At 38.5% G+C, this 25,000-nt stretch overlaps 4 protein-coding genes across 6 annotated transcripts; 3 read left to right on the forward strand and 1 right to left on the reverse strand.

The window, feature by feature from the left end:
* Nucleotides 1-3: 3 nt before the first annotated feature.
* On the forward strand, nt 4-5,297 carry zfyve9b (zinc finger, FYVE domain containing 9b; the record flags this gene model as incomplete). Its single annotated transcript, XM_055163169.1, has 13 exons — nt 4-63; nt 130-241; nt 397-516; nt 647-802; nt 1,435-1,659; nt 1,737-1,819; nt 2,215-2,319; nt 2,394-2,544; nt 3,300-3,380; nt 3,617-3,779; nt 3,903-4,008; nt 4,083-4,262; nt 4,646-5,297. Coding segments are annotated over 13 exons (1,704 nt in total), but the record flags the coding sequence as incomplete, so codon positions are not given.
* A 379-nt stretch (nt 5,298-5,676) lies between these two features.
* elovl1b (ELOVL fatty acid elongase 1b) lies at nt 5,677-16,115 on the reverse strand. 3 transcript variants are annotated; one of them, XM_055163171.1, is made up of 10 exons: nt 15,994-16,115; nt 9,859-9,979; nt 8,873-8,971; nt 7,828-7,928; nt 7,559-7,749; nt 7,410-7,490; nt 7,267-7,323; nt 7,080-7,185; nt 6,583-6,719; nt 5,677-6,501 (listed from the first exon to the last, which is right to left on the reverse strand). In XM_055163171.1, the coding sequence occupies exons 4-10, from the start codon at nt 7,895-7,897 to the stop codon at nt 6,145-6,147; spliced, it is 999 nt and encodes a 332-aa protein (XP_055019146.1). In that variant the 5' UTR covers nt 7,898-7,928; nt 8,873-8,971; nt 9,859-9,979; nt 15,994-16,115; the 3' UTR covers nt 5,677-6,144. The 3 variants fall into 3 exon arrangements, with proteins under 3 accessions (XP_055019146.1, XP_020788826.1, XP_055019145.1); XM_020933167.2 differs by lacking the exon at nt 8,873-8,971; XM_055163170.1 differs by lacking the exons at nt 8,873-8,971; nt 15,994-16,115 and adding an exon at nt 14,654-14,672.
* A 2,451-nt stretch (nt 16,116-18,566) lies between these two features.
* Nucleotides 18,567-22,844, forward strand: mob3c (MOB kinase activator 3C). Its single transcript, XM_020933119.2, has 4 exons — nt 18,567-18,820; nt 20,024-20,597; nt 21,477-21,679; nt 22,554-22,844. The coding sequence occupies exons 2-4, from the start codon at nt 20,180-20,182 to the stop codon at nt 22,581-22,583; spliced, it is 651 nt and encodes a 216-aa protein (XP_020788778.1). The 5' UTR covers nt 18,567-18,820; nt 20,024-20,179; the 3' UTR covers nt 22,584-22,844.
* Nucleotides 22,845-23,108: 264 nt separating this feature from the next.
* LOC110167739 (MAPK interacting serine/threonine kinase 1) lies at nt 23,109-24,995 on the forward strand (the record flags this gene model as incomplete). The annotated part of the gene is made up of 8 exons (XM_055163172.1): nt 23,109-23,265; nt 23,606-23,667; nt 24,016-24,118; nt 24,197-24,295; nt 24,379-24,476; nt 24,620-24,699; nt 24,782-24,855; nt 24,930-24,995. Coding segments are annotated over exons 2-8 (574 nt in total), but the record flags the coding sequence as incomplete, so codon positions are not given.
* Between the last annotated feature and the right edge of the window lie 5 nt (nt 24,996-25,000).

A 25,000-nucleotide genomic window follows, 5' to 3' on the forward strand; every position in this document is an offset into this window, starting at 1 on the left:
AAAAGCCCTGTCAGCTCTCCACAGTTTAGGAGAGCCTCAAGGACTCCTGGGACAGCATCTAGCGTAAGTCTGAACATGCATGGTAATTTGTAGTTGAAACATGATCAGTCACTGGCTTCCCTTTTTAAGGAGGCTTGTAGTTCGTATGGCTGGGGCACGGCAGCTTTGGTGGGCTGCTCGGTCAACCTCATCCCCTTGAATGGTCTTCCACCTATCCTGACATCTACTGGTGTCAAAGGAGGTAAGGAAAGTGAAGTTATCTTTTTTTTTAAATGTATTATAAATACATAATAATAAATAACACAAAATTCTATATTGTGATATTATATTGTGAAGTTATCTTAAACAGAACAATTTGTATGAATGACAAATTACAGTTGGATAATTATGCTTCAGATTACACTGTGGAGGAGCCCTCTGAGACACTACTCATTCAGGAGCTGGAGAGTGGCAGACCAAAACCACTGGTGTTTGTGCTCAATGCTAATCTTCTTGCTATGGTCAAACTGGTCAATTGTAAGTCACTTTATGAGCATTCAAAAATAATCTCTCAAATCACCTAATGATTTTAACCCCATAGTAATTATATGTCTACGATTTGAACCTACTGTATATACATCCATTTTGTCTGGATGACCTTGTCCAGATGTGAACCGGCGGTGCTGGTGCGTAACCACAAAGGGCCTGCATGCCGTGGGGCAGGACGAGGTGGTGGTGCTACTGCAGTGTTCCCCTGAAGAGAAGACTTTCCCCAAAGACATCTTCAGCCACTTCATCCAGTTGTACCGGGACAGCCTCACAGGTTAGAGAAGAGTACCAGCTATATACATACATATTTATACGCTATATTCACTGCCATATAGTATGAACTATATGTCAATGGTTGGAGATGATGAAGACATCAATTGAGCCATGAAGTATTGATCTTCAGTCAATCGGCTATTTCAAGTCAAGGCCAAAAGGGCAGTCGAGCAAAAGGATATGTGACATCCAAGTACGTACCTTGTGAACCTGCTTTTATACTGTGAAAAAATAAAACATATTTGTTTTTAAAAATGCTAAATCTGAGGTAAAAATATGGCCCTGACTTAGTCATGAAAAAAGAGCAAGGTAGAAACAACAAACACCAGCTGATTATATTAAAAGTCCAGGACACCTTATGCAATAAAGGATTTATGGTAATTGTTAAGATTTGATCTTAACCCTCAAAAGAGCTGTACTGTGATTTATCTATATTTATGAACCAGCGAAGCACCCTACTTTTCCTATAATAGCTATAATTGGCAATATAGAGATTTATACTTACAAAAGAAACAATATAAGGGGTACTCAAAGTCTAAAGCAACAAACAAACCACTGGCGTACACCTTTATTTTAGTTCTCAGTTGAGTATGTATGTATGTATGTCCGGCTCTTTTCTTTGTGTGTCCGTAGGAAAGGTGGTGAAGCACTTGTCCCTGTCCCTGTTTGGGAGCACTTTTTTGGGCAGTACAGACCACGCAGGCCTTCTCTACGTCCGTGCCACGCACCAGTCGCTCCAGGGACTACCTCTGCCCAACCAGCCTTACCTCTTCGGCCTGCTGGTACACCGCGCAGAGGTGGCTTGGGCCAAAGCCTTTCCTCTGCGCCTCATGCTGCGTTTGGGGGCAGAGTACAGATGTCAGAAACAGCTCATGGATTTGTGTATTGATTCTTGGCTCTGGTTTTGTAATAATTGGTTTTGTTTTATTTCTCAGTTTACCCATGTCCTTTGTACAGTGTGAGATTTAGGAAACCTTTGTTTGGGGAGATTGGTCGCACTATAATGAGACTGTTAGTTGTAAGTATGACATTTTATCTTATTTTATCTTATTGAACAATTTAAAATAGGTGTCATGCACTCATATAGAAAATATATACCCGGATATCTATAATATCTACAAATATGCTGCAAAACAATAAATATTTTGTATTATGTTTTGAACACAATAGAACATTTTTATTTTTTAAGTGTGATTAAAGTGTGATAGTGGAGATTTATTCTCCTTTTATTCTCTAGCATCTTAAGTCTTACATTTTAATATGTAGGCTCCATTTGCTAGTTTCTACTGTTTAGATTATGCATTTATTTATTGAGTTTTTTATGACAAAATTGCCGGACTTTCGAAATAAAAGGCATTGTATTAAACCCTAAAAGTTACTGTGCATCATTATCACTCTTTTGTCTTTGTTTAGGACTTTAGAAATTATCGTTACAGCCTTCCAACAGTACCGGGCCTCACTGTGGATCTCGAAGCTCAGAGGACATGTATTAAGATACCCACCACCGGCTATAATGAGGTGCCCTGCCATGGATGGTAAATGATTTTATGTACATTTCTCATTATAATAATTATACTTTTTTCCTTTTTCAGATGATGAGGGCTCTAACAAAATCTAACGAACATGTGCTGGCCATTGGGGCGTGTTTTAATGAGGGCGCAGACTCTCACCTTATCTGCGTGCAGGGGGACGATGGCCAGTACCAAACCCAGGCAATCAGCATTCACAATCAGCCACGCAAAGGTAGGCTGCTTGGTGCTTCACAATGATATATGGTAGTTTTATTTAGTGATGAGCATGCAGGTGAGGCAGAAATAAAACGCTGAAGTCATGGAAATCAAGGGCAGTAGAGATTCAGTTGTTTGTGATGTTGTGAATATTGCAGTTACCAAATTCACCACTAGATGTCAGTATATGACGTTATTAAAATTAACTGTAGGAGAATATGTCCTTATATACACACTACATGGGTGGAACGCAAAATATCTCATGTTGTAAGTAGGCCTACTATTGACCTAGTAAAGCAAAGCAAACAAAATATTAACTATTAAAAATTACTGAAAAAGATTACAAGAAGCCTACTTTTATTACCTCATACAAAATCTTACATGGATTTTATTATACTAACCAATATAAACACAAACGTAGTATCACGGACATATTAACACAAGTTATTATGTAATTAAAGTACTCAAGTTCATTTTATGAATGGGGATCAAGACAGTAGACTACTTAATTACTACAGAAGCATTCAGCTTTTTGTGCTTAAAGAAACATATTTTATTGTCCGCTGGGCAATTAAACATTGTTCAGAAAATGTACTGGTCTTGTTATTTTCAACCTAACACTAACCCTAAGTAATAAGCAAGCTTGCCTACCGATGACATTTAAAAATATTAATAAATTAACATTGGACTCATAGATGCTTATGTAGAATAATTAAAATCATGATACCAACATTATAACGATTACATAACGTGTGTTCCACTTCTTTACAGTCACTGGATCATGTTTCTTCATCTTCAGCAGTGCCCTAAAAGCCTCTGCAGGATACCTTGCCAAGTCCAGTATTGTAGAAGGTAGGACGTTTTGCATATAGATACACAAATATGGTTCATGTTGACTTAGCCAAAGGCCAACAAGTACTGTACATCATATTTTTAGTAATTCCATTGTTGCTTGATTGATTCAGAGTTCATTTCTATGTGTATGTGTGTTTGTACATTTAAATGACTGTTTGTCCAGGCTTGTCTACCTCAGCGTTTGTCTGTGCTTGTGTCCTGTTTCTATTTTGCTGTCCTCCCCTCTGCCCCAGATGGCCTCATGGTGCAGATCACCGTGGAGACTATGGCAGAACTGAGGCGGTCGCTACGGGAGATGAAAGACTACACTGTCACCTGTGGAAAGCTCGACCAGTCAGAGAGCCAGGAGCTTGTTTGTGTACAGTGGGTGGAGGAAAAATGCAGAATCAATAAGGGGTGAGTGTAAGAGTAGTATAGGTATTAAAGGTTGTGTTATTAGCAGGTTAGTTTAGAGACTTTAAACTCTTTGTCACCATCAATCTTGTTTTCTAATACGCCTCAAATCCCATTTCCCTGCAGCGTTATAAGTCCAATTGATGGGAAATCTATGGAGTCCATTAATAGTAAGAAATTGTTTCAGAAGTCTGAGTACAAAGAGAATGGAAAAATTATCCGGTGGACAGAAGTAAGAGTGATGCTAAGAAATAAAATAATAAAAAATTCATAAGTATGCTTTAAATTTTTTGTGTGCAATTTTAGGTTTTTTATTTACAAAGGGGAGATCATGGTAAAGGAGACATGCCAGAAACTGCAGAACAAAATCGGCTAACGGAGCGAATAGCCAGAGCATTTTGTTTGGCGCTGTGTCCACACCTGAAACTGCTCAAAGAAGATGGCATGGCCAAACTAGGGCTACGCGTGACCTTTGACCCTCATGAGGTCAGTAACTTCTTACATTTACTACTGTTGTTACCGGTGTTGTTATCTTTTGGATTAATATGACTCATCTGTATTGGTTGTTTTGAAATTATAGATTGTAATCATACTCCCAAGAGCTAGAGTTCCCTATAGACTGTAGAGCTTGGGTTTGAATGGTAAAAAAACTGTGTTACTGGCCAGTTGTGCCAATCATGTAATGTAATAACAAACTGTATACTGTTTAACATCTTAAAATCTCCACTTATTTAAATATTAAACACTGTTGGCCAATAGAATGTCATGATGTAATCTGAAACCCAACAATAAGACTGTGTTTATAGTGAAGAGAATTAGTAAGCTGCAACTGCATTCAGTCTAATTAGTGGTGTGTTTTGTCATTTCAGGTGGGATTTGTGGCTGGGAGCAATGGACAGCCACTCCCAGCTCAGTACCTCAATGCACTGGATAGTGTGCTTATTCCAGTTATACACAGTAGGGGGCGTAAAAGAAGCGACGAGTCTATAGTCATGGAGCTTATTTTTTACATACTTGAAAATGTCACTTAAGAGTTGCATTATGTCTTCCTAACCACAACATTTGAGCTGCCATATGGTTTCAGGGCAATAAAAGCAGCGCATTTAAATGGAAGACTGACCACATCTGATGGTTTGGCCCTTTTCATCCACATTACAACACTGTGGTTTTCTGAGACCACTCTGCCCTTTGACAATCAGGGTATGCATGACACTAAACAGGCCTTTAGATCAGGGCACTGCACTGTAGACGACCTCATACATAGCTGATCATTGATAACACAATGTGTAAAACCTTTAATGAGGGAACACCTCGAACTACATGCAAAGAGAAAAGTGAATGACTTTGAAGTACTGTATGCAGATTTGTAGCTAATTTAACGCACACTGACCGAATGCTTATGAATGTTTTCTTACTGGATGTATTTTACTGACTGCTTCTGCGATGCATTCTCAGCTTGAAATTAAAAAACTAATGAAGTAACTCAATGAAGTTCATTTCATTAAAATATTATAACAAGTACAGGAGTTGTGTAAAGTTTCTCCATAATAACAGCTTTGTTGCATTCGTGTAAAAGATCTAATACTCAACAATATCAATGTCCCAGGGTTTTGATTAAGGGATCATACTCATTTGACTGTCCTCCTTGACCTTGGATGTAATGAGCGGTGACGAGAGGGTGTAGATCTGTTGTCACACATTCCCTCAGCCTCTCACTGTTTTACACAAAGGAGAATGGGCCTCTTGTTTTCCTCCTACTCTTCCTACATGCTTGACATAGCTTGCAAATACTTCTTTTTACACAAAGCACAATGTTTTTCTTGGGCACAATGGCAAATACTCTACAAATCTAAGTCTACAGCATGCGTGAAATACTATCAAGTAATCAAATATAAAAGAATTATGCAAAATTGAATTTATTGGCATTTTAATTAAATATACAACATTCAAAAAAGCATACCAACACAATTAGTCTTTTGCTTGCTTAAAATTATTTACAAAAAGTATTTTCAAGTTTTATATAAACTGTACAGTCATCTGTCCACAGGGGGTCAGGAAGACATGGGGGGGATAAGTAGTGAAAGTAAGGCCACCAGTGTGAGACTGAACTAAGGGCTGTTTCAATATCAGTGAAGAAAATATTAAATAAAAACATCTTCTCTTCATTTATCGTGTTCCTTGTGTGGTTTCCCGACTAAAACACAGCCCAACCACATGTGGGACCCCAACTGTGGAAGTCATCGACCACGTCATTTCCCCACGTTTTAACATTTAAAATTAACAGAAACATTGCCAAAATATTCTTTGGGATCCTTTCTTTTGTTAGATTCTTGCAGTCATTTGTTTTGAGAGTTTCTGTCCAGTGATCCTATGCCTTCTTCATTTTGCCCATGTGAGCAGAGCCATTCTCATAATGAGCAGAGCCATTGCAGGTACCGTTTTCATGAGTCAGACTGTTGCCATTGCTGGTGCTGTTGCCATAGCATTTTGTGCCGTTTTCGTGGTGTTTGCCGTTGGCGTGAAGCACTGTGCCATTCTGTGCCTTAATGGCCTGTTTGGGCAGGCGCTTACCCTTCACATAAGCCTGGATCCAGAAGTTAGAGAAAAGTACAAAGAAGAAGGTGCCATACATCCAGATGAGGTGGATAATGATGGGGAACTGGTAGTTACAGCTGTTCATGAAGTACCACTGTGTGGCGTGAAGTGAGACCAGCACAAACTGAGTCTGTGGCACAAATACAAAACACTTACAGTTACTGCTGAGCCTCATGACATTGCAGGTCAAATTATACACACAGATACATACCAACTGAATCGCAGTCATGTACTTCTTCCACCACAAAAACTTTTGGAAACGAGGTCCAGCAGCAGCCAGCCCATAGTAGAAATACATGATAACGTGCACAGAAGAGTTGACCATGGCATGGAAGGATCCCATTCCACCTGGTTTAACAAAACACACTGTTATCACATTGTTTTGCCCATGCATGTTTGTTGTATTTTAATGTTGATTTTTTACCTTATCTTAATGCATGCCCATATTTTTATTTGATCGTAGTTTATATTATTATTCTTTCTTTCTTTAACCATGAGCTCGGAGCAAGTTTTCTAGTATTTTTGTTCACTTATAATGGAAATACAACTGATTCTGATTCTAAAGATACAACTATTTGCTTTTCTATTAAAAACTTAAACTTGCTATTGATGGATTATAAATGTTTGATTTGTACAAGAAGCGTGCAAAGAGATCACTGGTAATGATTAATTTAACTGGTTATCTAGAGAAAGTTAATGAGTACTTACCAGGAGCATAGCCCACACCCCACCACCAGGTCCATGGCATGAAGGAGTGGTGGAATATGTGGAGGAAAGTAATCTGTCCCTGCTTTTTCCTCAATACAAAGAAGATCTGAAATAGATAAAATGTGATATTTAATCAAATGCCATCATTACTGAGATGATCATATTTGGCAAAAATGTATGAACTCACTGTGTCAATGAGTTCAATAATCTTGGAAAACCAGAAAAGCCATGCTACTTGGACCATCTGCAAGTGTATTTTAGAATTATGTAAAAGAAAAAAAGTTATACCCACAAAATATGCACATATTTAAGAAACCAATAAATTCTTACCCTTAGTGCTTGAGGGCTGTTGGAGGTATCAATTGCATCACATCTCCATGTATAAGTTGTAGCCCAACCAGACATCATAAACTATGAAGTCAAGAGCAGTTAGTTTGGTGTATGTCACAATTACTTATCCAATTTAATCAGATCCTTACCTCATATACGATATATATAGAGAGGCCCACAAGTATGAAGTTATAGACTATCATGGCTTCTTTGAGCTGAAAGGGCTTTCGGTTGGCCATTATGCGAGGTCCCAGGTACAGTACAAAGAACAGGTAGCACATTAAAATTATTGTCATGGGAACTGGACTCTGCATGAGTAGATATGATTTAATCCGTGGATCTGGGGAGATTCAAAATAATATTCTTAATACAGCAAATTCAATTTCTTTTTATTCTTTAGGATTGGTAAAGCACTTGCCGACTCCAGCAACGAGGTGGTTGTAGAGATCCATGGCTTGTGAGCCCAAGTCCTGAATGCCCTGAAGCATGTTTGCCACTTGATTACTAAAGCCCAGTTATCTGCAAGAAACAAACAAAAACACAGCTGTCACTTTTGGATTTAACCTCAACATCTCCAGGACTCCTCATTCCTGATGAAACTGCAATTCATACACTACCACCAAGAAAGGGTTACACACAGATATGGTCAAATCTCAAATTTGTTGAAGTCACACGTGCTCTGTTGTTCAAGGAGGCACTGGTGGTATCTGCAAATTTAGTAGAAGTCAGAAGGATTGGAATGAGATTACAGCTGGGCTCATCCCTCACCAAACAAACACTCCCATAAAATCCCAGGATACTTTGCCAACTCCACAGCCACTCATCCGACATGGCCTGATATCAGAAGGGAGGGGCCACATGGAAAGGGGAGGGCATTCTCCTTGTAAAGCAACACTTTGTGTGGGAGATAGAGGTCAGGACAATACCCTACCACATTCTACACAAAACCATCACAGAACAATGTGGGCACAGTCGGCAAAAAAACATTTTACGACATATTCAAAATATAAATATATTTTCCTTGTAACAGATTCAAAGTATTGTACAGTATGAACACACCATTAGCTCTGTTGACACAAGGGCTCAACCATATCATGTGTAAATGTAAAAAGCCAAGGACATGTAGGGCGTGTCCTCTGATACATTGAGAAGTATTGTTTAGTGCACAATCAATAACACTAGTTTAGTGGTTTCCCTGCCTTGGGAGCCCACCTTGAGCCAACACCTGAGCAAAACCACAGTACAATATTCACAATTTATTTTGCTCATAGAAGTAGTGGGGATGACAAATACATGTTGGGGTTTCCATCCTGTTCATGAGGCAACTCCAATCTTTTTGTCCTTTTTCATGTGGTAATGACCAACTTTGACAGTGCCACTCAGTTGTCCATGTTGTAAATGGGGGTTAAAAATAACAATTTCTCTTGTTTTAACAAATAGATGACATTTCAGAAAACTCTTACTTAAAAACCTGTGGTTGTTATTGAACCGATGTTGTAGGTTTTGGTTCAACAAATGCACCATCATTTCTGTGCTGAGTGCAAACATCAAGGTATCTTGTTCTGAGGAAAAATGCTGAACAGTTAAAGTCGCCAGGTAGTCCCCCGGCTAGGTCAACGGAAACTAGTGTTTGACATCAACTACAGTGAGGTGAAGTTAACGGTATTACACCAGGTCATTCCTACTGGAGGTATGCAAGGTCACATGAGAACAAATGTCACATGTGTGATTAAAGAGCATACATTTTTCTTAAATAGAATGTTACATAATATTGTGACCAACCTCATTTTCAGTCTGTAATGGTCTAATATAAAAATCATGACTTAATTTATGGCAGTAACAAAGATTATAATCTCAACAGTCACAAGAAGATGGTTAGCAACAATAAGCCATTTCAACAACAGCAACTGTAGCTGTGGACACAGCGGCCCAGAATATCACTGAACAAACATTTCTGTTTCCAATCAAAGCCTGCATCACAGTCATTTTAGATCAGCTGATCAGTTGCTACTGTGGAAAGGGGTCAGAAGTCCAAAACTTCCCCATTACTGTAAAATGAGTTCACCAAACAAAGACCGTTGTGCTGTTAACTACCCTATACTATCCTCTGCACTCTGGAAATGCTGACAAAGTGGCTTGTTCACTTTAACTATGACACTGTACTGTAAAAAGGGAGGGGGCTTTCCATAAGAGGGCAGCCCAATGAATCATACATGGAAAATAAAAAAAATAAAAAAGTTAACACAAAAATAGTTAGTTAAAAAGGAAAAAACACAAGACAATGTTAATCCCAAATCCCACTGGGTGAAGTTTCCTAAAAGAGGAAATTGTTTTTATACAAAACTTAAATCCAACACCAAAAGTTTTGAGTGTTAAAAAGTGAACCGTTTGACACGTGAGCCAAAGTCATTCACTTGACTCATGTTGGTTCAGGAATTGAGCAACTTACCAGGCTCAGACGTGTTTCTCACTTAATCCGAGGCCAGGTAGTGTTGGTTGTGGAGTCCTCTGTAGTCCCAGTCGAGAGAAGAAGGGCAGGCAGGCGATCAGCGGGCGGGAGGGCAGGAAGACTGGAGCAGCATCAGCACAGCGGGGCAGCCAGGAAGAGAGAGCGGGAGGGAGAGAAAGAGGAAAAGTAAACTGACGAGCTTGCAATGAGTGGTACACTACTGCGAGTCTCCACCCTCTTTGTCTTAGTGCATGAATAAGAGGCAGGAAGGGGCGGGCAATCTAGAACCAGGACACGACAAGGAGCAGACTGTGAGCTCTGAATGAGGAGTGGGGCTAAAGTGCGACAGCCTCCTTTTAAAAACACATGAATATCCTACCCACCAAACCCACCCAGACATTCAAATTTCGCTCCAGTTTTTCCATAGTTTCTCTTCTCAAGGACACATCCGCCACACATATGGACAGTGGACAGTCCCTGCAGCCGTACAGGGAAGCCTGAGGATACTTTATTACACAGACCAACAGTCAGTGGCAGCTCTGTTATCATGAAGGGGGCTATTGTTTCAGACTAGCTGTCTCTTGTCCTGACCAACAACATGCAAAACCAACCAGAGACATTTTCTTTGTGTCTGTAGGAGTCAACAATTTAAATATTTCTTATATACAATACCTACATCAAGATACAAATACAACAGATGGTATTTAGCTATTGTGCCAACTCATATTTACATTCATGATGAAGCAGCTTATAGACAATAATATGCACTCTCCTAATTCAAATAAATGAATAAATAAAAAAAGATAAGGGTCATTTCAGCTTTGAATGAAACACTGATGATAACCAAGGATTAAACAAGCAGAGTCAGGGAGTGAATGTAGCATTTCTTTTTACCCCATGTTTGAGGTCAGAGCCACACCCACACATTATTCCACACCATTATTATAGTCATATTAGTGGTAACTAAATGAATGTTGGGCTGTACTATATAGTGCAATCAAACTGAAATTACAATTTGAGTTGGCACAATTATCAAAATCACAAAGGCTGTAATTATTTACAAAATAAGAATAAACATTTGATTTGAGAAATCTTGTACCTGTAGTTTAGACCTCTACAATTGTTTTATCAGTTCATATTTCAGTATTCTGAAGTTGTTTACAAGGTGCACTCTGAACAGAATCTCACCCTTTAAATATGTTTTGCAGCTCTAATACAAAAACATGTCTCAATTTGATTTTTCTCCCAAAATCGTGTAGCCTTTACTCTTTAGATTACAAGTAATCTGAGATGGTAAATGATCAGACCAATACTAAAAAGAGGGCAGATGCACAGAGTGTAGAGCCTGGAAAATTACTGGATCACATATAAACAATTTAATGTCCCAGAACATCTCAATGTTTAAACTTATTTATACAATTATGGATGCACCAATCCAATACTGGTATTGGATATCGGCACTGATCCAGAAATATTTGCTGGATCGGATAGATATAAAAATATTGGTTCAGCTGAGATCCTGGTTGGACTAATAAACTGATCTAATACGACTGTTTACTGATCGTAGATGGCCCAAGCAGTCCCATAATGTTTTAAGTTGGCTTTTTAAAAATAAAAGTTTTTTTTCTTGTTTTTAGGGGAAAAAAAGCTATTTTCAGTCTCTGCACTGGTATCATTTCATATTGGGTATTGCAGATACTTAAAGCTATAGCATCAAAATCTGTATAAGAACTGGAAAGGCTGGATTGGTGCATCCCTATATACAATGCTGTTTCTTAGTAATTTGAACAGTAAAGAACTGTACCAAGTAATGTGTGTTTTAAATTTGTGTTTCTACTCTGGTATTGGTTGAAATTAGGTATCGGCAGAAACTAAACTAAACTAAACTATCCAGAAGCCAAACTCAAAAGGTTGGATGGGAGACATTGTGAGGACTAACTGCTGAACTTTGCTGTACCTGGATGACACCTTAGCCCACACAGGTGAGATTGCCATTGTAAATCTTTTGCACAGTCTCCAGAGAGACAGACCAGACCAGTTCTGCAAGTAGACTCAGGAGTAGGGGCAGCGCTGAAGCATTAAAGCCCCTCCCCTAAAATACCAAAACATAACAGTCTAGTAGAAACAGGCAAATACTATCCCAAATATGATCGCAATCTTGCATGGTGACACCAACACCCTTCATACTTGCACTTACACACAGAAATGCCACCGATTGCGTGCTTTGTGATTGTGACTACCACAATACTACACATGTAGACACATGTGGAATGAGCAATAACAGATGCATATGGCAGTTAGGGAAAAAGAAAAAAATAATCAGAACCGATACCAGTGTAGAGACTGAAAATATAATTTATTTCCTTTAAAACAGAAACTGCATATGGTAAAAAATACGCTTTGTAACCACAGAACAGATTTACAGAAATACAAGTTTAATATTATGAGAAGTTTTGGGCCAGCATTGACAAGTAAAACATCTTATTACACCAATTAATATAGACTAAAACGGGATAACCGCTGAACTGGATCTTATCTTGGATGCCGATATCTGATCCACCAAAATTTTCAAAATCGGTGCTGAGTGAAATCCTAATCAATGGAAGTGCATCTGTCCAACAGCTGTTTATGTAGCACTGTGCACTTAAGAGGCGGCTAAGTGAATAAAGTCCCTTAAGGCTGAAAACAATAACACACATTCCTTTCAAGTCTATGAGATGACTACATCTCTAGAGGGTACATTAGTCACTGCTGCCTCTGGAAGAGTTCCCTCACCTGACGCTCAGTCCAGTTATCTTCAAAACAGTGGCCATAGATAACTATACTATCTATAAGATAAGCACCAACAAAAGGAGCGCCATACAAAACTCGCGCAGTTTTTTTCCACTCTACCTGTAGTATAAACAAGCCTATTGCTCACTACAAAAAGCATATCAATCAAATATACAATTTTGTACATCTCTCAGTACATTCAAAATTTTCAAAATGTGTGTCTCTTAAAAACAAATGTACCATTATACCGAGACAAACAAAAGTACCCAGACTGTTTACTTTAGAATTAGTCGATAAACAGATTTTAATTTACATAACAAGTAACAATTTATCTCAACAGATCATTGGATAAGATCACAATCTACTCTAAAACGCAAACAAACCATCAATGATAATAATGATGCGGTAATGCTGAGACGCAGGAATGCAGCTGAACCTGTCTGGAGAATGACATGTTTACACTGTCATCCATAACTTTGGAGAAGAGAGACAGGGGTATCACCATGCAACACGAGCCTCATTCTTCTAGTGCCCCTCCCTCCCCCACCCCCCACAACCTGCCCAATCTACAGGTCTCTGAGGGGTGTTTTTGTACTTCAGAGACAATGCACTGTCCAAAAAAACACTAATACCAAGTCACAATTACTATAACAGGTAAAAGTGTTGACGCACATCATTAAATCAATTTATATTCTGAATAAACTGAACTAGTGTAAACAAGATAGGAAGACAATAGGATTACGCAACACATCAGACTGAGGATAAGAAGAAAGTTAAAACAAACAGAAAAAGTATAAGCCCCAAAGTCATAAAAGAAATGGGGAATGACGAGGTACTTCCATATTAACCCAAATACATCACAAAAGACTTGATGCTGTGGGTACATTATACAGATATGCAGAATATTTGTTAAGGAAAAATAATGAATAAAATGTTATATACAAAACATTTGGATTTTACATAGACAGAATAAGGCTAGAGGAACAACATCGAAAATGTGAGACCTATACAAAAACAAACTGTTTTTTGATACTAGATCACCAAACCACCATTAATTTCTTATTGGAATAATATGTTACTACTGATATGCAATCAACTTATGATGTTGGATAATGCACACTTTTGGATCAGTGTATATTATTTCAACCTTAATATTGAGATTAACGCCCAAATTCCAGATTGATGAGGCCCTAATGATTTACAGATGTGATAACACAATCCTACAACACTTGCTGCTACCACCTTCAACTGAACAGACAACATGCTCTCGCTTTAAAAACATCCCAGAGGCAATGATCTAGATTCTTGCGAGATCGTCTTATGCAACCAAGACACATAAACTAACATGTATGAACGCATGGCATGAACGCCATGCTTTGGGGAGTTTCAACATCCGACTACACCCTTACAACATACCAATGCAGGTTGAATAGAGGGAGACAGTGGCTGCATTTGGGAATAGTCCATTTGTAATGTTTTGCTTGTATCCATCAACAGTAAAAGTATCTTGTAAAAACATTTACGAGTGCATCCTTTCATTCACACACACTTCTTCATGTTGGCCATTGCTGGTAACTAGAGCAAATCTCAGGTATTAAAAAAGTCAGATTTATTAATTATCATTAAAGTGGCAATTTCTTTTTCTCATACAAGTATTAAGATGATAATAAGATGGGAGTAGTATAGCTACAACTGAGGAACACATTAGTTGAAATAAAAATGACTTACACTGGCACTGTAAATTAAACATTTAAGCAACAAAGGGCCAGGCCATAGAATGACAATGAAAAGATATCCTTTGAAGGTAGAAATAATAATACAATAAACATCCGGAAAAGTGCTATACAAGAACAAAGTCGCTTTATAATTTGTGCATTTCATTCATTCTGAGTTGGTAAACTACTTCAAGTCACAGCTGCCCAGGGGTAGATTAACAGAAGTGAGGGGGCCAAGCTCTGCCATCATTCCCCTCCGACCACAGCAAATCACTCTCTCACACAGCCGTCCATTTTCTTCCACTTACCCGGGGCTGGGTCGCGGGGGTAGCAGTCTAAGCAGGGACTCCCAGACTTCCATCACCCCAGACACTTCCTTCAGCTCCAGGCGTTCCCAGGCCAGCCGAGAGACATAGTCCCTTCAGCGTGACCAGCGTGGCCCGGGGCCTCTTTCCAGTGGTACATGCCTGGAACACCCCCCAAGGGAGACGCCCAGGACGCACCTGGAACAGGTACCAGAGTCACCTCAGCTAGCTCCTTTCAATGTGGAGGAGCAACGGCTCTACTCCAAGCTCCTCCTGTGTGGCTGAGCTCCTCACCCTATCTCTAAGGGAGTGCCCAGCCACCCAGCGGAGAAAACTAATTTCGACCGTTTGTAGCCCAAAGCTCAGGACCATAGTCACGACATCTCTCACACATCACATACTATATACATATTTTCAGGTAAGAGGGCCATCCAATAGTCTTTGGGAAAGTTACTTCTGGAGCTGTTCCTTCAATATTTTATCACTACAGACTTTGTTATCAAAATATAAAGTAAATTTAAAAAAAAAAATGCCATACTGAGCAGTAGTGTTGCATAAAGCAGTTAACAACATTACTGCAAAGGACTACAACAATCAAGTTTATGTATGATGTTGTCACTTAAAAGTAGGCTATTGGACACACTGAACATGAAACTACTAGTAACTTTAGGCTTCTCAGGGATTGGCTACAATAACTAGGCTTACTTGATTCTAGTGAATCATGCTGACCTACTGATGTCATCCCCATTCTTCTCAATTTAAAATCCTAAACGTGAAATCCTTGACTAGCAGAATCAACATGGAGCAATGGGATATAACATGCGAATGTCCAATGATGACAATACAACCCATAAGACATGGCCTACCTGTTGAAAGTGGAGGCTAAACCACGTCCTCGTCACTTAGTTCCGAAGAGCTTAGGCTACAATGCAAACAACATGACCGTGAGCGATGCTGAGAGCCATCAAAGTGCTCTGCAACAACAGCGGCCGGTCATTGTCCAGAGGCTACGAGCGGTCAGACACAGCCGCACAGGTGCAAATGATGAGAGAAGCGGATACAGGACGATACCATCAACAGCGCCGAGGAGGGCCAACAACTTTCACTCAGAAAACTACTTACGATACTTTTTAGGTTCATAACCAAAGGTAGCTTTGAAGCAGAGTACAATCACCGCGAACACATAAAAGCAAAAATACAATTTTCATTCAATGAAACGGCTATGACGTTTGCCACAACTGCCTACAAATATTACACACCACTCATCAGCCTACTTACAAAGCGGTTTTACCCATTTGTTGTCCTCCAAAAGTTAAGAAGAAATATACCAAGAAGATACTTACCAAATATCACACAAATCCTGCCAAAACCCAGGGAATAAAGAAGCTAAAGGCGTGCGTGAAGTTCACCGTGCCTACACTTCCTTAGCTCTTAAATCGGGCCTAGCCCAGCCCATTGATGGAGTAGCTAGAAGAGGTGGAGTCAGTGCTGTACTCCTTCCTCCTAATATGGAGTTATTATTATTATGATAAATTAAATAGCTTCAAACCCTGTGGGAGAGAAGGTGTCGATAATTACAGAAGAATTATGAGCACTTTTCTTCTTCTTTATACTTTATGTCGAGGCTAGATAAAAAATTGCCACTTTAACAATAGCATCATCACATTATCAATGCACTGAATCAACAATACTATTCTACAATACAATATTAGAAGTTAAATCTAAACTGAGTAACGTTTAAAAATTCACACACACAGATATTTGTTCTTAAGATCATATGATCTGCATGTAAGATGCACAATGTGATAACTTACAAAACAGTGTTTAGTTTTTGCTCTTTCATGAACTTGAAAGACATGAACATGATCTACAGAAAAGATAAAGAGACAAAGCTTTACGTGTAGACGATAGAAACAAAATGATTTACATAGCTCCACAGACTGTAGGCCTGTATAAACTGAGTGTTTCTCACATGTTCATACAGCAAGAGAGTGGTGATAGAAGCAATCCATATCAGAACTATTTTATTTATGCAATTTATAGAGAAAAAAAATTAGTCTGAATATAGATTGTTTTATATGTTAATACTACAATACTACAAGCATCAGTTGTAATTAGTTTGATCAATTTTGTGTTCAAGTTCTAGACTATAGGTGCACCTTGTATTTAAAACATGTCATATCATTACTATGGTTAGAATTCCAGTTTCTTCATAGAGGCATGTGGAGGTAGCGATTTCTGTGTAGCTTCACTTTTTTACGATTGCAGAGAATTCAGGGAATCAGAGTCATGAGGCCGGTCAGAGGTGTAGCACAAGGCCCACAAGCCAAACAGTGCGTGTTTATGAGTAATCCATCTCAGAAACTGTTAACTTTAAAGTGGTGAGGTAACACCTTCACCTGGGGGCTTACTGACAACCTTCTAACCAGGGACTGTAATTTAAGATCAGGTGTCACTCTGAGTTTAAGAAAAATTGAAAGTGTAGTACTCAGAGCTTTTGAAAACTTAAGTTTATTTTAGTACTGCAGGTATTTTAGTACTGCAGGTAATGTTGAGAATGGACAAGTTGGTCAAAATTATCTTGTCAAAACCAGCACATATACTCTGTACACTGTGATTGGGTTAAGAGTGCTGAGTGACAGATGAAGCTGAAAGATGCAGTACTGGTTGAGCTTCTCCCAGTTTGACATTTCTGTTTGATGACTGAAAACTAGAGCATAGTTCAGTGAGGACCTGTCTGTCATTGAGGAGCCTGGGCATGACTCATTGTTTCCTGTTGTCATCATGCTATGCGTGTAGATGTGAATTGTGAAATACTCAGATATTTCTACTCCTCTGAACTCACTGATCGTATTTTTGTCATGGAAATTAATGTGCAAATAAAAAAGCTCATCATTCATGATAAGAAGGTAGTTTTAGTTTGATATGGTGCTGGCCATTGAACTCTACCTTTTCCTTATACCAAAGGACAAAATGACCATGAACCATGAGCCTATTGTTTACACAGGTACAAGGAGATAAGGAAATGCGCTTGTGACTGTAAAAAGGTTTCCCTTGAAAAGTGCATAGTGCCACACAAACTACCAGGGTGACATCAAGTGGATATCTTGCATTAATGCAGCCTTAAAAGGAAGTCACTTAAGTGTTATTACATGGATTGGATCTTTGGATAACAGTACTAAAACCTGAGCAAAGTGACACAATCAGCAGTGTTATAACAATCTCAATCCTCAAGGACAACTGTTATCTTAATGATTTGTGAGTTCCGAGAAGCTTTCAGAGTACCCAATTTCTCTGTAAAAATTTAGTAATTGCATGTGCTGGTTAATCCTGATTCATGTGTTATTGATCAGTGTAGGAAGCTTTGGAAATGCACAAGCCACATACAGAAGCTATATGAGTATGTAAGTAATAACAGCTCTTGTGAAGCCTGGTGTGGTAAATCAAAACAATATAGGTACAGTTGTTTATACTCATGTAAAATCATAAGTGAAATAACTGAAAAAAGGCATTCCTGCTACACCAACTAGCCAGTAACCACTGCATTTTCTACTGCCTATACAACTACTACAAATACTTTTTATAACTAAATTTTTAACCAATTTGCACCAGAGTTAAAATACATTATTTCCACAAGACTGGGCTATCACTTTAAGACTAGCCTTTTTTGGCTCCTTTGGTAGTTTCTTAAAAAGGCCAAGAATCTAAATCATATGTTATTGAGAGTTGGCCAACCAAACAAGCAGAAACCATATGTGGGATTGTTGTGCTTCTTTATCCAATATGGGACTGAAAGGGCTGGCTTTCTCAGGACCTCTCCAGAGGGCTTAACTTTGGGATAAGGGGGAAAAATAAGAAAGAGGAGGGGTGAGCCAGTAAGACTTAGAAAAGTCTCTTCCACTCTTTATAGGTCCTCTTTGAACACACCCACAAGGAAGACTCGGACGGCTACAGCCAGACAAAGTCAGGATGTGACATCACCCACAGGAAGAAAAGCCAAACAACTTTTTTCTGCCTTTACTCTGTTACTGTTGACGAAATCTGGGAAGTGGTGGGCTAACAGCAGCTGTGAAGAAGTGGAAGAAACAAAGTGTCACAACACTCCTCATCTGGGAATTTACTGCCAAAGTGGTCTAACATTGATCCACTCCTGATCCTGAGTTCAAAAAGGTACATTGTAGTTTTCTCAGAGTTTTTACTACTAACTTTCAATTTGCTCTGTTCTAACTCCTTTCCTTCGTGTCCCAACCTAAGAAAAAGTGTCTTCAGAAATATGTGCATGCAGAGATTGCCAACTGCTCTACATGATCAGGCACGCTTTCCTGGGAGACTCCTAAGGCATGCAGAGCTACTTTCCCACATACTGTCACCGTTTGAATAAACCAAAACCAAGGGTGTCATGTTATGAATGCTTGTCTGGGACAGTGTCTTTGTAAGAGCACACAAAGATCTGTAATATGAAACTCAAATGCCTTGTTCTGGCCATGTATCTCATGACCACGTCTTCATCCTCCCTCTCCGACTTCAAATTGAGGCAGACTAGTCCTCTAACTCTGCCTGTGCATTTGAATAGGAAATACTCAATTAAGCATAATTTATACACCATATACGTGACCTAACATGCACATAATAGGTCAATTTTACTTCCTTGGTTTTGACCATCGGGCCATAAAAATGTAGCTCAAATTCAGACATAGTATCACGTTGCAATCACTGTGACTTGAATGTGAATCTGGAGCTAAATCTGGATAAACAATACAGGCGTTAATCCTTACTGTATTGTTGAACATAGCAGAACATTAAAGGGTTGACACACATTAAAGGGCTTACACTTACAGTACTGTATATACCAATCCAGAGGCACAATATTTTATAGGACACAACCTTTGACCTCTTCTCTAATAAAAGTTATTACTTAAATTAAAGTACATGAACAGAGAATGTACAGTGGCCACTAGTTAATAACTTATACATTAATAACTAAAGCTAATACTTAGAATTGTTTGTGTGAAATTATAAAATCAATAAAAGTTGTCATTTTCATAACAGATGTTTAGATAAGGAGCAAAAAATAAATGTATTGGCTGTCACATGAAACTTAATATTTTTTGTAAGTAAAACTAAGTAAAAAGTTAAAAAGTTATTCATGTGTAATTAAAGTATATCTTTTGGCTACAGGCTATTGTTATTGGCTCTTATTTTTATGGACATACACTCTTGTTAAATTATGTTTAATGACTGTACTTAACATAGTAACAATGAGCTTTTAAATTTACATAATACACCAGTCACCATGATGTCAAACAAATTTTTTGTCATGACTCACATTTAACAACACTGAAGTGACTTATATTGTGTGATTCTGCCCCACAGACTCTAAACTTTATCCAAACAAGACACTGATCCCTATGACCAGATCTGTCAGCCGGATAAAGTGTGGTCACCTCAGCGGAAAGTCAAAATCTACAAAAGTAAACATTATTTCAGGGAGCCCATTCCCCCCTTATCACCGGGGAAACCACTGAGTTGATGGCTCTGTGTCTGGGACAAGTTTTCAGCAAAGACAAAACATTCAGACCAAAGAAGAGATTTGAACCAGGAACACAGAGATTTGAACTGTATAAGAAAGCCCAGGCCTCGCTGAAATCGGGCTTAGACTTGAGGAGAGTGGTCCAGCTGCCAGAGGGGGAGAACATCAATGACTGGATAGCGGTACATGTGGTCGATTTCTTCAACAGAATCAACTTGATCTACGGGACTATGTCAGAGTTCTGCACAGAAAGAACCTGCCCCATTATGTCAGGGGGGCTGCGGTATGAGTACAGATGGCAGGATGGGGAGAACTACAAGAGGCCCACCAAACTTCCTGCTCTAAAGTACATGAATCTCCTAATGGACTGGATAGAGTCCCTTATAAACAACGAGGACATCTTTCCCACCAGAGTAGGTATGTGTGTAGGGGCAAACTGACCTGATTCGCTGAATGTGTGTAACCTAATGCAGAGAACTGACTGTGGCCTCCAGTGTTTGATGCATCAGGGATGAAGTGGCAAGCTGCTCACCTTTATTAGGATCTGAAATGGGATAACACAGTTCAGAGGGAGGTTAATTAAACTGTATAATGTTGACATTTAGAGGAGATTGGATGGCTGTGCTGCTCTGTGGTAATTTGGCTATCAACATTTTCTGTACATCAGTTTTATGGGTTAGCTGCTACTGCTCCACCACAGCCTTGGTTACCAAATATGCTGTGCTGATTAAATATTTGTCAGTTTGAATAATACACAGAGGCTTTTCCCTGTGTTCATTCTGCAGTCTTATTGGAAGGCTGCAATGTGCAATATTATAAAATGAACATTAAGCAATAACAATGGATATCTTTAATACGCCTAATTCCCCATATAAGTTTATTAGTGCTAACAGCTAAATCTGATCTGGGTAAAGACATGCATATTGCATAGCTCACAACTGTGTCTCAATAAGACTAAAATAATGCTCATTTATGTTTATTAAAATTGTGTGATACTTATTTTTATGCTTATTTTGCCCTCAATATTATTCCAAAGCTATATATTCAACAGTGAGGCCCCCCCCTCCCAAAAAAAAAAAAAAGAAAAAATATTATTTACAATAGAAAGCTTGCTAAGGCCTAATCAGTTACGTAGTAAATAATGAGTACAACACCTATAATTTATTAAAATCTGTTTCTGAAACTTTATAAACCTCCAAGTTATCAAGACATTTCATAGAATCTTGAGTTTTAAACAGACTTTTGGAGTTAAAACAACCGCATTATGGATATAGTTACCCCTCTCTTTTCTTTCAGGTGTCCCATTTCCAAGGAACTTCCAGCAGGTGTGTAAGAAGATCCTGAGTCGTCTCTTCAGAGTTTTCGTCCATGTTTACATCCACCACTTTGACAGCATCTGCAGCATGGGAGCAGAGGCCCACATCAATACATGTTACAAGCACTACTACTACTTCATCACTGAGTTCCACCTAATTGACAATTCAGAACTGGAGCCTCTGGTAAGATTATAAACACATCTAGAGTAATATATAAATTTGTACTTGATTGATGTGAAGTTAAATGCCCTCCTACTTTATTCAGCTTGACTCTGATATATAAGTTATGCCTGCCATGATAGCCAATTTTTAAGTGTGATATATTGCTGAAGTAAATATAGATGATATATAGACAAGTGTATGCCACTGACACAATAATACTAAAGCAGGATTATCCCTAAAAAAATATTCTAAATGTACAATATTATTAAAAAAATCATGAGCTGCAATAAATAAAAATACCAGAATGAAAGACTGTACTTTGCATTGTAATGAGTCATAGAAGATATTCATTCACCTTTTAAATAAAACATTTCCTAGTAGTGTAAAGGAACTGTACACATGATAAATTTTGAGCCCAAAAATATATTGTTCTAGCTTTCATATACTGAACAATAAGTCGATACAGTATTTAGCGTGACAGAAACAGGTAGAGTCTGTCTTTAGGGGAATTGTTTTATACACAACACATGAGGAAAGTCTATGTTTCAGCTGGATGGGCCATATGAAGAATTTGTTTTCAAGCAACAATAAACATTTCTGCTATCACCATCATAAAGCCACACATGATAATGTCCTTACAAAGAGAACTGAAGATAGGACATTTGGGTCAACATCACTAGAGATAAATGTAGCAAACATACTCCTTTATTGTTTCTGTTAGTACCTCAGGCACTGCTTTGTTACAGGTGGAGAGGAAGTATAGTCTGGACTCTCCCATTATTGCACACATTTCCCATTACTGTTATAAATTTTAACAGCTTTTATCACTCAACACAATTTCATGTGTATGAGCTAATGTTCTATATGTGTCATTTATTTTGTTTGTGCCCCACAGAAGGAGATGACAGAGAAGATATGCCATTAAAAAGAGCTATGGACAAGTTTACCTTTCACCTTTATCTGAGCCCAAGAGACATTCCATTTCATTCAGTTAATATTGTCATTTCATATGTGCATGGCCAACTATGAGACTTTGATATTTCCACTAATATTGGTAAATGGTGCAGCAATGCTATTTCTTAGGAGTCAAGGAAATATATCACAGCTTATTTTTTATTTTTGCATGAATGTTTTTTTTTTTCTTTTATGACCATTAATTGTATTAAAAATACATTTTAAAAATTCAGTCTGATTTAACACTGTTTTGTTTCAGGGCATCCTTTTACTTATGCAGCAAATGCTTACGTAATCATCTGAATTAACGGAATCTTAACCAAGCAAAAACAATCAAAATGTGTTAATCTAGCAACTGTATTTTGAGGGAATAACAATACTAACAGGTGTTATGTCAGATCCCTTCAGAAATCCCCTCTACGTGGACTGGGCGGGACTTAGAAACACATCGGTGATGTCATTATAGCGACATCCTTTTTAGTCCAATAGGAGACAAGAAAATAGTCAGGCGCGCGGGGGGCGGGCCACTCTTTGTTTACGTCTTTCCCGCGTGTGCGTCACTGGTTGTTTGATGGATCCCATCTAGTAATGGATGCCTACCTTATCCGCCTTTAACAGGCTTTAACATTCGGGATTTGGCTGGACTTGTCCAGGTTAGAAACTATTAATACTTTTCAGTATGTGATATGTTGTGTGGGGTGGATCAGCGTATAGCGCAGTGGGAACATTTAGACGATGACAGCGTCAATGCTAACTAGCCATGTTAGCTTATAACTTAAAACACTGTAATGAAATTTATTCCTGCTTACTACTCAGGCTATGTGTAAAATACTACTGCTGCCATATGGTTTTATTTTATAAGTTTTATTCCGAAAACTAAAATGAATGTTATGTTCTTAATAAGATCGGCATGTTGAGAAGTTACAGAAGAAGCAGGTGGTGTATCAATCATTATTACAAACCAGTCGATTGCTTTATTTTGTGTTTTCTCAGTTACGGAAATGGTAAGGTACGGTATGATGACGGAATTACAATCCTTCCAGGTTCCACCCAAGGTAGGAAGTGTACTGTGACTGCATTACCTTGACCAGAAAGTGTCAGCATGTAGTTCATTGCACCTCTGTTTGCCAGAGATGTTGTACCACTTTTCATGACTTGGGCCTATAGCAAATTCTGAAAATATTTAGGATGGGTTGGGGCTTGCGAAGAATGAACTTACTGCCCTAATCATTCTTGGGCATGCAGCTACAAGATTCAGTTTTAAAATAAGCACATACTGTATTTACACATTTATTAAAAAGGGAAGTGCAATGACCTTCTGGTGTTTTCCATACACAACATGATCTCTACAGCCAGACCAGCACTTTCTCCCTCTTGACCTGATGTAGCCTCCTCTGTCACAGGACAGCTCCAGCGCTCTGAGCCAAGTTGGGCAGAGCTGTGGAGTATCTGAGGACAGCAGACTCACTGCAGAGCAAATACAAAAACTATCTGACGGCCCTACAGGTACTTCAAACACTGAGCATAAAGTGGGTCATTTTTATTTGTAAGTATTTTTTTTATCCATTTCTCTTTACATGGTAGAATGTGAAAAAAGCCAACCAGTAAATATTGTGGATGCTGCTAAAAGAAAGAAGAAGAAAAGAACCAGAGCCACGGACAGCTTCACTGGCACTTTTGATGGTGATTTTTTTTAAATTTTGGGTTTGGGGACACACTGTGCTTGTTGGTGCAGCAGTAATGGCACTTTTGTCTCCTTTTGGCAGATCTGTACAAACTCACGGATGAAGTGCTGGGTCAGGGAGCTTATGCAAAAGTACAAGGATGTATTGGTCTGCAGAATGGAATGGAGTATGCTGTAAAGGTGAAATCTTGCTGATATTACCATGCCAATCTGTAATAACTCAGCGTTAGTGATTTTTTTGTTGCCATTGTTTTTTGTATAAGGAATTTACAATGGACTAATAAAGTAAGTGTACATTATTATTAAAAGCTCTGTATATACAGATTATTGAAAAGTGTGCTGGGCATAGTCGCAGCAGAGTCTTTCGAGAAGTGGAGACACTTTATCAGTGCCAAGGAAACAAGTGAGTGCAGTTGGTAAAGCAAATGTGACCATTCATAATCCTGTGAAACACAAATGGTAATCAAGTACATATCTTCAAACAGGAACATTTTGGAATTGATCCAGTTCTTTGAAGACAGCAACTATTTTTATTTAGTATTTGAGAAGCTGCATGGAGGTAAATTTATTGTTAGCTTTCCCCTCTTAATGATATGTTATAGCAATATAGGTTTTTTTATTTCTCTTCTTTAGGTTCAATTCTTACACATATTCAGAACCGAAAGCACTTTGATGAATTGGAGGCCAGTAAAGTAGTAAAGGAT

Source organism: Boleophthalmus pectinirostris, unplaced genomic scaffold, assembly GCF_026225935.1.
Source record: "Boleophthalmus pectinirostris isolate CB_2022bp ecotype Guang Dong unplaced genomic scaffold, ASM2622593v1 HiC_scaffold_551, whole genome shotgun sequence".
NCBI classification, from domain to species: domain Eukaryota; kingdom Metazoa; phylum Chordata; class Actinopteri; order Gobiiformes; family Gobiidae; genus Boleophthalmus; species Boleophthalmus pectinirostris.

Excerpts from the sequence above, each read along its gene's own strand:
- elovl1b (XM_020933167.2), bottom strand. The coding sequence starts at position 7,897 with ATGCTTCAGGGCATTCAGGACTTGGGCTCACAAGCCATGGATCTCTAC. Across the intron at positions 7,491-7,558 it reads CTATATATATCGTATATGAG|TTTATGATGTCTGGTTGGGC; the intron begins GTAAGGATCTGA and ends TTGACTTCATAG. Across the intron at positions 6,720-7,079 it reads GGGTGTGGGCTATGCTCCTG|GTGGAATGGGATCCTTCCAT; the intron begins GTAAGTACTCAT and ends TTGTTAAACCAG.
- mob3c (XM_020933119.2), top strand. The coding sequence starts at position 20,180 with ATGGCTCTGTGTCTGGGACAAGTTTTCAGCAAAGACAAAACATTCAGA. Across the intron at positions 20,598-21,476 it reads CATCTTTCCCACCAGAGTAG|GTGTCCCATTTCCAAGGAAC; the intron begins GTATGTGTGTAG and ends CTTTTCTTTCAG. Across the intron at positions 21,680-22,553 it reads ATTCAGAACTGGAGCCTCTG|AAGGAGATGACAGAGAAGAT; the intron begins GTAAGATTATAA and ends TGTGCCCCACAG.